Source organism: Pelecanus crispus, chromosome 2, assembly GCF_030463565.1.
Source record: "Pelecanus crispus isolate bPelCri1 chromosome 2, bPelCri1.pri, whole genome shotgun sequence".
Classification (NCBI taxonomy): Eukaryota; Metazoa; Chordata; class Aves; order Pelecaniformes; family Pelecanidae; genus Pelecanus; species Pelecanus crispus.
Genome location: NC_134644.1, coordinates 51,825,374 through 51,839,128, shown reverse-complemented (window position 1 = coordinate 51,839,128; position 13,755 = coordinate 51,825,374). Strand labels below are relative to the sequence as shown.

Sequence of the window (13,755 nt, the reverse complement as noted above, 5' to 3'; positions counted from 1 at the left end):
TGGCCACTGGGCTGCATGCTCTGTGTAGTAGTTTAGCAATGCCATGGCTGATTTGCATCCTGACTGCCTCCTGTTTCCTTCGTGATCAAAATCAGCCCAGCCATTGCGGGTTACAGCTCCAAAGTACTGCTAAGCTTCCAAACAAAGCTGGTTTAGATAGTCAGTGTTGGATAGATACAGGTCATCATGAGTAGATGACCAACATACAGTAATAATTTCCTACTAAAACTACGATAGTTCATGAAGCACCTCTATTTTAATGTCAAACGGGAGAAAGGTTGCTGAGCTTATTGGGCAGCATGTAAGTAGCGTGGCTGCCCTCTCCCCCTTCCAGGGACTGGTCCTGGTGGGTGCCACCTTAGTCTGGGCTGGCCAGGGTAAGGTGCCCAGACACCCAGTGTCGGTGGCTGTCTCACAAACACGTGCGGTGGCAGGGTGAATGCTGCTCCTCTCCCACCAGTCATAGGGCTGCCAGCCAGGGCTGCTGCTTTGCCTGGTTTCCCGACAGGGCTGGTTCTATTAGGAGACTCTGTTTTCTTGTCTAGAGCAAAGATCATGAATGTTATTTTCTTGAGAGCAACCACTGCCTTTCTTCCTCTCCCCACTGGCTGCTGTTTCTTCTGCATGCAATAACCCAGGTGTCTGGGGATTTGTGTTTGAGCATCTGAGTGAGGAAACCATAAATAAGACTGTTAGCCCCTGGCCAACAGCCAGTATGTGTCTCTGCTGCCTGAGCCATCTTTGCAGGTTCTTACTGATGCATTTATAAGACATGATAATCCTACCAACCATGCTGGTACACCTCTAGCTGTGTGGTGGTCATGGGTAATTGTCGATTTTAGCCTTTATTTTCAATGCACCCACAATGCTGCCAGCACTATTTCCATTGAAATGAGTGCCCTGGGTCTGCTCTGGGGGCAATCTGAGTCTGGTTGGTCTGAACTTTCCAGCTTGTCTCAGCCTGTCCAAGAAACAGCCCATCTAAATGCAAGAGGGTTATGGTGGCACTACTCTGCTTTTCTCATCTCTATCAAGCTAAAAATCAGTGTCTTTCACATGTGTTGCGCTGTTTCTCACAAATGAGAGCAGGAGGCTCTGGTCGTCAGGAAATGGCTGGTTCAGACTGAGCCTGGAGGATCTGTCTTCCTTGAGAGTGCCCGGATCCTGGTGCCAATGCCTCCTCCCACATCTTTCTGCCCAGCCATGGACCCCCTCAGCAGAGCTTACAGCATGCATTTATTTGCCCTAAGAACAATGCAGTCCTGTAAAAAGCTTCTGTCTCATTCATAATGAATTTTCCAATGAAAACCTCAATTTGGAGAAAAGTGTATGCCTGGCTCAAGTCATCAGCCCAGAAACAATGCTGGAGTTTCAGCATCATTCCCAGAATAAATTGCTGTTTTCCAGCATGGTTAATAGCTGGGGTATGGATCATAACTTTGGATTAAAGTTCCCACACTGAGATAAGCCTGTGAGAGACATAATCCAGTCTACAAACTTGCCCTTCCTGGGTATCCATTGGCAGATGGACTTCTGTAAGCAGACAAAATCTATGCTAGTTATATTCATCTGATCCTTTGCAAATGTGTATCACTCCAGTTTCTCAATCTTTCCCAGTCATCATTTGGTGGCAAAAGGAGCCTTTTCAGGAGGGTTGAGGGGAGGTTGTTTAGTTTTTACCTTCTGCTTGTTTGGGGAGACTTTCAGTCTTTGTACTTGGCGTAAGTAAATCCTCCATGTCTTGCAGCACGGGGTTAGTGCTGGCTTTGTTGTTTCTCTTGTTTTTCTCCTCTTCACGTTGCTGCATCAATAAAAACCGTCGGGTTTAGTTTGAAATTGCAGATGTAATCTGAAATGGTGGCCTGGTGTCATGGTTGGCCTGGCTAAGTGTTTGCTGGTATGAATGTAATCTCTTTGCCAAGTTCAAGGTGCTGAATCTTGGTCCAGTGACCAAGCGTTTTAGGGGAAGAAAGTACATCCCAGGCAGGACCAAGAGCCTGGGAAGCGACGGCTCTGCTCTTGTTAGGGCAAAGCACTTGCTGATAACGTGGTTTAGGTCTACCAGGCTGTCTGTGTGTTTCTGCAATTGCCAATCTGCCCTCCCTGGGCGTTTGGTTTGTTTTAAATGTGGACCTCTTGGCAGGGAGGTTGTCAGTGATAAACGTCAGAGGAAGAGGAGGAAGGTATGGCAGCATGGGGGTGGGCTGTAGGGATGTCTTTGGTTTTATTTGCACACATGTAAGTCTTCAAAAGATTTCCTTCTGGATGGCAGAGGGTGGAAAATACCCTGGGGGCTGTTTCTGCTCAGGACAAGCATGCTGGACAGGGAAGGGAGAGGCTGCCCTCTCTTATGCAGTGAGAAAGCTTGGATGGACTCCACTCCAACTCCATCCCTCCTCCCAAAAGAGTGATCTGCCCGTGGAGGGAGTTGTGTGCTGGAGCCACAGAATGCAAGGTGGCTCGTGGCCTTGCTACAGCTGAGAGGTCCCAGTCCACAGAGCAGCTTCTATCCATTTGGCAAACCTGGCAGACTTTGGGGGCAGCCATGGCAGGTCTCTCTGAGCTCAGCAGGTCATCACATGAGAATTTCAGGTGGGCTCCAGCTGCTGACCGTGCCTGCCATGACCAGGAAGCTCCCATCCCTCGTTCCCTAAGCAGCGGGGCTGTGCTGATGCCCTCCCTTTCCCCCTCCCCTGCTGCATACCCCTCCTCTTGCTGGGCTTGTCTGCCTCAGCAAACCTGCAGGTACCTGCAGGACAAAGATGCATTAGGTCAGTGCCAAGGCAGGTACTTGTCTGGAGATGTTTCTGTTCCTTTGGGTAGTACTGGGCCTTGCTTTATGACCCCTCCATCGGGGCTTGTGCTCCCTTAAACCCTGATCACAACTAGTTTGCGCAGCGTGAAATAGATTACGTGCCCCTAAGTCCGAGTGTGCTGTAGCATGTGTTCAACCTTTGCAATACTTGAGGATGCCCTATGCACCAAGACCCTTATTTTAAGCCATGTGCATGAGTAATCAGTTCTGGATTTGAGCATTTGGATGTAATTTATGGAGTCTCATTTCTCAGTGTGCACATCCTCACTTTTAACGTTGCACCGATCTCTGCTTTATGCAATGCGTTGCTTGATGTGGCATTGCTTCTTTGGTTTGGATCCTGCCCTGTACCAGTAAAATGGCTGATACCAATCCTTTGATGGCATCATATCCTCTCCTGATGCAAGGCTCGATACTTTGGACACATCTATGTGGTACAAAACAGCACAGGGTTAGAGACTCACCAGGAAAGCTCTGGGACAAACTGGTGCTGCCAGACCAGCACAGGTAGCAGGACACCTTTGCTGTTTCTCATTGAGACTCATTATCTGAGCAGAGCTGCGCTTTTGCAGGTATTCTGCTGCCAGACCTAACTCATATTAGTTCAGGATCCCTGTGTTATGGTCCTCTGTGTGTTGCAACCTTTCCCAGTTCTAGATATTGTGAGGTCCAAATCCTACCCTGCGAATTTGAGTCACTGCATCTGTATCTTGCTTTTCCCATCTGCATGGCAGAGACAGACACCAGCCTCCTTTTGTAAAGTGCTTGGAGAATCACTGGTAATAAATGTTATTGCCATGTCTTTATTTGTGGCTCTTTGCTCTTCAGCTTGTACAAAATCTGTCTGTGCTTTTGATAGGCTGATCATTGTCCCTGGGAAATCTCAGGCTCCAAAACATTACTTGAATTTTGAGGTAACATTTTTGTAGGTGGAAAGCGCCGTTTATGGGAAAACTCACTGTAGTTTGATGTATGAAATAGCAGCCTATTATGGGATGTGACCACTCTTTGCAGTTAGCCATTAAATGCCATCCGAGAGGACTGAAGAAGCATAAAATGCATCTTCCCCTTGTGTCACTAATGTGTTCAGAAGTGAAGAGCAATTTAAAAGCATATGTTGCACATCAAACTTGAAGTGCACGGTATTTAAAAAATGGCTTTGCCAGATCAATGCTTACCATTTGCATTTTCTTCTTCAGCTCTGCATTGGCGCGCTGGTATGCTTCAGCCACGGCGTTTAAGTAATAGATGGCGAGGCTACAAAAACAAATGTGTTGCTGTAGTGATAAGATCAGGGGAGAGAAAAGTTTCACAGGGAGGGAACATTTAATTTTTGCCTACCTTCTAATACCTAGTTTTTCTACCAGCTGTCTCCAAACTGCCTTTAGAGGCTCAAGGCTTAGGAAAAATTCAGGCTGCCTCGTGGCATGGTCAGCTAAGATGGGCTGAGGAGCTCAGTAGCTCACTTCTGCTCAAACAGAATTAAAATTACCATCCTGCCCTCCTGTCCCTGCCTTGGCTGGCCACAGGCTCCCTGTGCTGCCTTTGCATTAGCCTTGGCCCTTGGGTCTTTCCTTGGTGGTGAGCCCATTCAACTCATTACCTGAGTGAAAACCAACTCAACTGATAACGCACATGGCTTTCTGCCATGGCTCAAAGGAAAACCAATACAGACACCAGGTCACACAGGGAACTTAGAAAAAAACTAGGTGTCCTGGTTTCGGCTGGGATTTCTTTCCAGTAGCTGGCATAGTGCTGTGTTTTGGATTTAGTAGGAGAAGAATGTTGATAACACGCTGATGTTTTTGTTGTTGCTGAGTACCGCTTATGCTAGTCAAGGACTTTTCAGCTTCCCATGCTCTCTGCCAGGTGCACAAGAAACTGGGAGGGGGCACAGCCAGAATAGTTGATCCAAACTGACCAAAGGGCTATTCCATACCATATGACGTCATGCTCAGTATATAAACTGGGGGGGGGGTTGGCCAGGGGGCAATGATCGCTGCTCGGGAGCTGTCTGGGTATCGGTCGGCGGGTGGTGAGCAATTGCACTGTGCATCATTTGCTTTGTATATTATTATTATTATTGTATTGTTATTATTATCATTCCTATTTTACTTTATTTCAATTATTAAACTGTTCTTATCTCAACCCAGGAGTGTTTCTCACTCTTACTCCTCCGATTCTCTCCCCCATCCCATCGGGGTAGGGGGAGTGAGCGAGCGGCTGCGTGGTGCTTAGTTGCTGGCTGGGGCTAAACCATGACACTAGGAAACAAGGAAAATAGTGGCAGGCAAGGCATGGTCTGCCTTCCCCCTCAGCAAGGACTGGCTGTCTCCTGCAGCCTGACAAGGGGCTGTCAGGAGTGAGCAGAGATGGGAAATGAGGGTGAGCAGCAGCCAGGCTGAAGCAGAGCCACTGGCTTTTGTTTCAATCCCTTCTGCAAAAAGGGCACGCTAAAGCCAGGGGAAAAATGAGCCAAACTGGAAGGAACTGAAAGGCGAGTGGAATGGGAGAGGGCATGCTGGCAGCTAGCCTTTGGCGCACGGGGAGGCGCGTTTTAAAACATGCCCAAGCGTCTGGGCCTGTCTTGCCACTGCTGCCACTCACCAGCCAGTAATATTTTGGTTGTCAAAAATGTCTCCTCCTGCTTTTGTAGAGTGCTTTTATTCTTCTAAATTATAAACATCGTCTGCTCAGTAACTCCGAGCCATTCCCAGGAAAAGCACCAGCCGTTCAGTTCATCACTATAGATTTTTTTTTTTTTTTAAAAATAAAGTAGAAAAATATCTTGTGAAAGAAAAAAAAAAAAAAAAAAAAAGGCAGACCAAAAAAAAAAAAGCTTTCCTGACAGTTCATAACCTGCTGTGTGGCTACAGCCTAGGTTCAGCATCCTCAAACCAGGCTCAAAGATTTTGTCAGCGGAGTGCCTGACTCTAAGCCCAGCAAGGTGCCATGTGCTGGCGTATTGGTTTCCAGGTAGGAGATCAGGAGGGGTTACTCTGGATGGCTTTTTTTGAGGCTTTTTGCAGGGGTCTGTCTGGAGAAAACACATTTGGTTCCTTTTGTCTAGTATTAACACAAAACTCAGTCTTGGTGAGTTTGAAAATTGCTATTTTTCATCTTCTCTACGGATGCAATAGTTTTTTCTTCTACATTGTCAAACTCATTGCCTAGGAAATATATTGCTTTGTAATCCAGGGCTTTGGTGCTGCTCTGCTATTTTTGTCATGACCAACCAGGACATAAGTGCCTAAAGCCACCCCTGTTTTCATAAAGATAACTGGATCTGCCTATTCAAAGCAATCTGGGATGCCACGCGCTCCGTTGCTGAGCTGCCTTCTCAAGTTCATTAACTGAGCAAATCCATTCCCATTCCTTTTTCAGTCCCTTCTCACCCTCTGCATTAGTGGCCAGCATTGTCTCCAACCACCACAGCTTCCTCCCCTGCTGACTCCTGTGCTTAATGGGGCATTGATGGGAAGGGTCTGAACTCACCAGGTCCCTCTCCCAAATGCTGTGAGATATGAGCCTGCTCTGTCTACAGGCTAATGCTGTCCTTGGTTTATTGCAGGTTTGTTGTTCAAGGGAGGTTGAGTTTGTCCAAGATTGAGCTGCCCTTAAGGGGTCTTGGGAGGGAGAGGGGAAGGGGACAGTGCCACAGAAAGGGCATTTGGGGGGTATGCCTTTGCTGCAGTCCAAATCTGCAGGTAGTTGGCAGATTTGGACTGGGTTGTTCAGGCCAAGACTCAGCAATGCTGAAGCAGCCTGGGTGATCCTCCCAGGTGCATGCAAGTGTCCTGGGCAGGTCCTACAGGTGTGCTGGATTTGCTACTGAATTCCTGATTCACACTGCTAGTGCTGGTTCCCAGAAAAGGCAGAGCAAAGCCACGCCCTGGTCTGACTGTAAGCAGCAACATGAGGAGCTGCAGCCTTTGCTGGAAACTCAAGTAAGCATTAGCAAATGGTGTTTATCCACTTTTAATGGGATGCTTTAGATCTACCTGCAACTAAAATGAGCCTGGGGATGCACCCTCATGTTTGAGCTGCTTAGCACAAATGCTGTGTGGCCCTGGCACCCCTCTTCTCTGATTTATTGCTCCCTGAGACCTAGGGAGAGAGCATGGGTCACTGTCCTTCTCTAGCCTGTGCAGTAGTTTTGAATCTTTTTCTCCTTCCCCTTGATGCAGTGAGGTGCTTCTAGCTTCTGCCAGGAAGCTCTGCAAGCCATAGCTTGGAAGCCTGCTCCCGACCCAAATAGGATTAGGTTATATGTCTATGTGCAAAGTATCTGTGCTTCTTCTTGCTCTGTTCCCTTTTTCCCTTGTCCTTAGGCAGCTAGAAACATGACAGTAAGTTTGATACCTATGTCACCTGCTGGACCCCATTGTTGTCTGGGACCAGAAGCCAAGAACAGAAATAAATAGAAGAGGCATTTTGGATTGCACCTGGAAAAAGAGAGGGGGTTATCATGGCTTGAGAAAATGACTTAATTCAGTCTATAGAAGTGGAAAACACACTTTTTGAGTGTCTGCTGTCAAAATCAACAGACTGTCCATTTACAATCCACCTGTTACTCTTTGTAGACGCTATTTGTTATTTAGGCTGCATTGTAGGTTGCCTTGCCTGCTACTTTGAGAACTGCTGTCTCTCTGCTCATCGGGACCAAATGAGGCTGCAGCAGTTGCATTTCCCTGGTTTTAATCTCTTGGCAAGCTGGACGGGCATCAGCGTAAGGACTAGCTCCAGCTTGACCCTGTCTACCTGTGTGCGCCGCAGCAGAAGCTGAAGACTTTCAGGGAGAAGGCAGGAAACTGGGGACTTGTGCATGATTTATAGTTACCTACTTTCCAGAGAAAATGGTGAAAGAGACATAAACCTAAGTTTCTGGCCGCTGGTAGCCATTGGCTACAGGACTATAAGCAAAAGGAGTGTTAAATGCTCTTCTGGCAAAATTTTAATTGGGGCAATTAGATTTTGTCTCCCTGTATATTTAAGTCATTCTTGTAGGCATACAAAAAATGGTGTGCTAAATTTGAGTCCCTTAATTCTAAAGTTTCTGAGATGAGAAAAGGACCCAAGCCTTAGAAAACTTCCTTGTAGGGTACCTATAATTTCACCTGGGATTAAACGAGGAAAAATTTGCATGCACATAGTGAGCAGTGCTTCCACAGGACACGTGATGCTCTTGGAGCATGCAAGAGCTACTGCCAAGGGGCTGTAGGTCTGACTTGTCCAGGCACCATGGAGGCACCCACTTTTTTAGGACTGTGACTCTCTTGGTAGCTGAACAACTAGAAATCACAAATATCTAATATCCTCAAAGGCTGCACAGGCAGTGTATCTGAGTGAGAAACGAGGATGTTTTAGGTAATGTGGACATGGTGTATCTCTCAGTTTGCAGAGGGGATCAGGGCAGAGACAAAATGGTGCCTTGAGGAGAGATGGACCAATGGGAAGGCTGTGGGGTAGGAATAGCCCAGACTGGGAAGGGGAGATAAAATGTGTCTCTTCAGCAGATAAACTTCATTTGTGATGTTCCCTGTCCTGGCTGTCAATGGAGGAAAGGGCGGGAGACTGCCACTGGACAAAACATTATTTTTTCAAATGTCTACTGCTCTCCCACCATCTTTTTTGGGGGGTTACATCAAAGCCTCAGAAACCTCACCTGCAGCCCTTCTGCAAAGGTCATCCATTTGGGGTGAACTAGTTCTGCAGTCTTCATCTCGTGTTTGTGGTAGTATCTGCTAGTACTACTGTGAAGCCCGCAGGAACAGAGCTAATAACTCAATAACATGCTTGGCTGTGCTAATGTTGTAGCGTGAGACTTCTTGTCTCCTGTGTGTATCTGATCTGATTCTTCTAAGTGTAGGATCCGTCTGCATGAGTTATAGTATCTGATCATCTTTATTTAGGTTAAAATGAGTAAGTAGTTCGAGAGAGGTATAGGGATGACAGGTCATTTTCAGTTTAATTAGGATTTTTCTCAGGCTGTTTCTGTAAGAAACTTCATAACATGGGAAATTGTATTTGATTTGATTTATTTTCAGTATAACCTGTTCAGAATGAAGGATCACAGTGCCCAAGAGCAGCTGTAATGGATCAGCCCAGAGGCCCATCTCCAATGTGTGGGATGCCCAAGGAAGACTCTGAGCAGACAAGCATATGTAATATGCTCCCCAACCCTCTCCCTGTCTCCCATTGTTTAGCCTGGAGTGTTCAGAGCTGCCTATAAAATTTGGCCACGGCTCTCCCACTCATTTTGATAGCTATGGAAACCTTGAGAACAATGCCAAAAACATCTTTTTAAAAAAGAAAAAAGAGAACTGCCCTGGTCCTAGTGCTGCTGAAGGTGCTAAAGATTAAGTGTGGTTTCGAAGCTGAAATGATCAGATAGCACTGAAACAAATTCCAGATGTATTATTTGGAAAAAGAAAAAAACCCAAACAAACAAAAACTCCCCAAAACCACAACAACCCAAACAAAACCCATACCTCTTCATATTTTTGGAACATGCAATTTTTGAATGCCCTGGCTTGGCAGTGCTGTAAATACCACCAGCTGTGACAGAAATTGCTTCTCCAAAAGGCACCAGGCTGAGACTGTCCATTTATTTCCTGCTGGCTACTGAAAATCTTTCATATGGAAGCTGTGACAGCTTTGATATCCATGAGGCCTCTGTCAGCAATGCGTTTCATCTATGAAGTTGTGTTTAATCGGGTCAGAAAATTAAATTTTGGGAAATTGGGTTGGGTGAAGGTGAGGGGGTAGGGAGCATGTGTCTGCCCTAATAAGAGCTGTTGTCTCAGCAGAAGCTGTGTTTAGACCTCATTAACATCCCAGCATTTTTTTTTTTTTTCCAACCTTTTACCCCTAGCCAGGCATGTAATATTGCAAGGAAAACTTACACCATGAGCAGAATTGCAGGTATGATCAGTCCTGGATTTGCCACATAGCTGAAGATCTTGGCGACAAAAAGTGGGAAATCGAGCTCAATGGTCTCTTGAATGACTTCATACATCCTTTTCTTTCCACTGGAAACACAAACGGCCAGTTAAGGAGTGTAGATATTTCCTGGAGGGACAAAATAACTCCTAATCTACCGATCCTAAATAGCATGTTTCCTCTCTCTTTCCATGAGCATCAGCTTGCTGTTGGCTACCAAGGATTTTGAGATGCCTTCGTTTTAAATTATCTGTTGGTCCATCCATTCCCCCCACACCCCCACTGATTATAAGAATAATCTTTGCTCGGCCAAATTGCTTCTGGAGTTAATACATTTATTTCCATATGTGGCTCTTTTACGAGTTCTGACTATTTACCCCTCTGAAATGTATAAAAACCTACAGATTGCAGTAACCATAAATTTCTGATCAATATCTTGTTAAAAATGGCCTTTTCATGGTAGAGATGACTTTCTATATGCAAATTCCAGCTTTGTGAAATAATAAGCCAACTTGAAGAGCTGCTAAGTAATGACAAAAATAGCAAGCTGTGATTATTGCTTAATAGGAAACTCAGTGAAAGAGTCATTTCAAACCGGATTGGTAAAGCAGATGAGAGTATTCTGTATGAAAGGAGAACAAATCTGGAAAAGGCTGGATTACATAATTGACCTTCTTCTCTCCCCGGCATCTCTGGGTCTATGAATTCAACCCGATGAGTGCTGTTATACATCTTTAGGCTTGTTGCCTCCTGGGATCTTGCAGGATTCTGCTCAAGAAGGTGTTGGACTCTGTCCTGATGATGAGAGTCAATAGAGACAAACTTGGCTAAACGGTATCCCAACTTCATCAACTACCTTAAGCCCAGGAGAGCTGAGCTTTCAGTCAAGTTGAGAGGAAGTGCCAGGGGTCTGAATCAGGCTGAGTGGCTTTTGAAGGGTTGATTGGGAATTGAAATAGCTCTTTCACATTGCAGATTAGTCACCTCCAAATGATAGCGTGCGTGCAACATGTTTCTTGTCAGATCTTCTGACATTGCTCGTTGACACCTGTCCCTGCTATAGAACTGAAGGAAATTTGGTCTGTTGCCTTCTCTCCTGAGTCTTTTAGCTTTCTATAGTCATTCTCCATTAGCAAGTGGATAACCTAAACCAGTGCATCTACAGGACTAATTTGTTCCAAGATGGCTCTTTGCTGAGTCAGACTCAGCAGGCCCAAGAAATGGTGTTACTCAATCAAATTAGTCTTTATTGGCATGCTAATCTGGTCCACTGAATGCTCTGTGCGGTGCTGATTCTGTCTTAGTAAAATAAAAATAAAAATAAGCTGCAACTCTTCAGGCTCAGAACTATCTATTTCCTGCTATTTTCCAACAAAATTCAACACATAAAATGCATCTCATGCTGTGGGACTTCTTGGCTCTATGGAAGAAGGTCTTAGAAGGAGGCTTTGGACCCCTGTTTTGCTCCCACAATGTTCCTGAGAACCTTGGGGGTGCTCCCATTGCTGTCCCACCCCTGCTGTCCTCTGGTGCTTTCATCGGTGTGTGTTGCCCACAGCTGGTCATGGCCCATTGCCTCACATTGTTAAGGATTTAACCAGATGGAGAATGAAGGCATTTGACTATCTCTGCTGGAGTCCAGGCCTTCTAACTTCATGAAAATAATCCCATGTATCAGAGCAGAAAACTGCCATTTGGGGTGTTTTGCTAGTACCTGAACGGTCCACAGTCAAAGGAGGGAGGCAGGGACATGATGGTATAAGCCACAGGAAGGAGGCTGAGGAACAGGATCAACAGCAAAAGTCCCATGTAAAAATTATTAGACTTGGATGCTTTGAAGACTCGTTCATGAGGGACATTGCTGCTCATGACAGCCCAGCACTGAAAATACATGGAGGTTAATAAGCGCAGCACATTTATACCCACGAGCCCTGGTGCATAAAAGGATCCCATCCTGAAAAGGAAAGGAGAAGGGCAGGTGCTATTTTTTGACACACTGGAAGGTTTTTTATTTTCAGAAGAAGGAAAAAAAAAAGTGTTTATATGATGGCAAGTTTACACACAAATAAAGTCTGAGCAGGCTGGCTTGTGCTAGCCCTGTGCTCCCAGAGGAGAGGCTGCGTGCATCCACGTTAGGGTACAGTAACCATACATTGAGGACCAGCGAGGTCTCAGACCCCTCGGTGCTTGTAAAGAAAGATTTTCTGTTTGTGATAAAAATTGCTTGGGGATAGCTTGGAAAAAAATACCAGGCGAGTGTAACCAGCAGGGAGAGACCTCCCTGAGTCTGCAGGGATGTTGTAATAGGGGAATGGGCAGAAATCATTAATCCGGGGCAAAAGAAACCTTGCTTCAGGAGGAGGTGAGGGTGCTTTGTGCTGTTGCCTGTTGCTTCTTGTACTGTCACAGCAGGGCAAAACAGCTCCTGTTTGCCCTCCCTTGGAGCAGTTTTGGCACATGCCTCTCCTGCCTGACCTGCTCAGCTGGCTCCGTGCCCACCCTTGCATTGACATGTAAGCTCCTGGTGCCCCCAAAACCCTTTCTGATCTCCTCCCCCAGCACATGGGCCATCTTAATACATTTTTACCACTGGAAAAAAAATGACCTTATAAAAGTGAGAGTGGGGCAGGGTTTGCAAGACTGTTCTCTGTTGCAGTTATGCCACTGCTACTCTTGGACGAGTTAGCTGGCATTAAATTTACACTTTTATAGTCAAACACAGAAAGCCAAACAACCGGAGAAACCAAAACCCAAAGGTTATTCTAGCTCACTTGGAAAATTTCTAACTCCACTGGCAGGTTTTCTAAATAATGCAAAAAAAAAAAAAAAAAAGGAAATATCAAATATCTTACCAAATCATTCCCTGGTTGAAGACCAAACCCAAAACATTGCCGCTGATGTCAAACTCAGCATATGATGGCTGCATGGGGAAAGAAAGGAGAGTGTGTTGTTGCTAGAGGTACCTGCTATTGTTTGCTGCTGGGTATAAGGATGCTTATTTAAAGCTGGTATGAAGGGATTTCGGGGGGGGGACTCCTGCTGCGTGCATATTGCTTGAATGACCAGCAGCAGTGCGGTGAAAGCAAAATTGGAGCTACCGTGCTGTGGGCTTCTGCTTCTCTCCTGGCTTGCTGAAAACTAGAAAGATATATGGACATGCTTAGAGTTGCTCCGTTTATTTCTCCTTGCTAATATAAAGCCAGTTGTGAGCAAAGGAGCCATGGCACGGGACTAGGTTTTACACTCCAGCTGGTGTAGCTGGCTACAGACTTACAGTTCCAGTCTGGTAAAATATTGAATGTTTAAATGGTGATAATGATGAGCTGGAGGGCGAACGCTATGGCAGATATATCTATGCCCACAGGTCTTGCAGCAGCAGGCTGGTGAAGAGCAGAAACAGAGAGCAAAGGGAGAGAAATATGAAGGAATATATGACCTGATGGGTATCTGGTGGCATTTTGCTCTGTGCTACCCAGTGGTTAAAATACTGCTTTATATGGAGCAACCTGTCTGGTGTGGACCCTAATGGTGGTAAGTCTAGGACATGCTGGACTAATCTATCAACAGTATTTGTTGTTTTATAAATTATTATTCTGCAAGTTTTGCCTGAGATGAAGGCACTGTTTCTTCTACATATATCAGCTTTTGTGCACACAAAACTCAGCTGACTTTTGGCAGATTAAACTGTGTGTAAAGTTTTTCTTTTAGATTTTCTTGAAAAAATATTTTTCTTACTGAAATGCAGAAAATACTATTCTAAGAAATGATGGGTGATGCCCTTATGTGTTTGAAATGTCCCGTGCAGTATGTCTGTTTTTCAAACAATTTGCGTGTACTTGATATGTCAGCAGTTCATAAAGTTGAGGTTTAAGATGTTTGTCTTTTATGATGAAAACTCAAAAAGGAGCCGAGTCAGAGTCTTGCTTAGTTGACTGCTCACAGCTTTGGGAAGGGATGGGTGCAAACTATGTTTTCTTTGTTCCTTTGATTCCAGTCCA

General features: G+C 45.4%; 1 protein-coding gene across 1 annotated transcript in view; it reads right to left on the bottom strand.

The window, feature by feature from the left end:
• Nucleotides 1-287: 287 nt before the first annotated feature.
• TMC2 (transmembrane channel like 2) overlaps nt 288-13,755 on the bottom strand; it is a 35,538-nt gene continuing 22,070 nt past the window's right edge. Inside the window, exons 15-20 of the mRNA XM_075705837.1 lie at nt 12,610-12,677; nt 11,472-11,711; nt 9,721-9,846; nt 3,994-4,072; nt 1,681-1,801; nt 288-541 (exon numbers count right to left, since the gene is read on the bottom strand). Coding sequence (XP_075561952.1) covers nt 288-541; nt 1,681-1,801; nt 3,994-4,072; nt 9,721-9,846; nt 11,472-11,711; nt 12,610-12,677 — 888 coding nt within the window. The remainder of the gene's footprint in view (nt 542-1,680; nt 1,802-3,993; nt 4,073-9,720; nt 9,847-11,471; nt 11,712-12,609; nt 12,678-13,755) is intronic.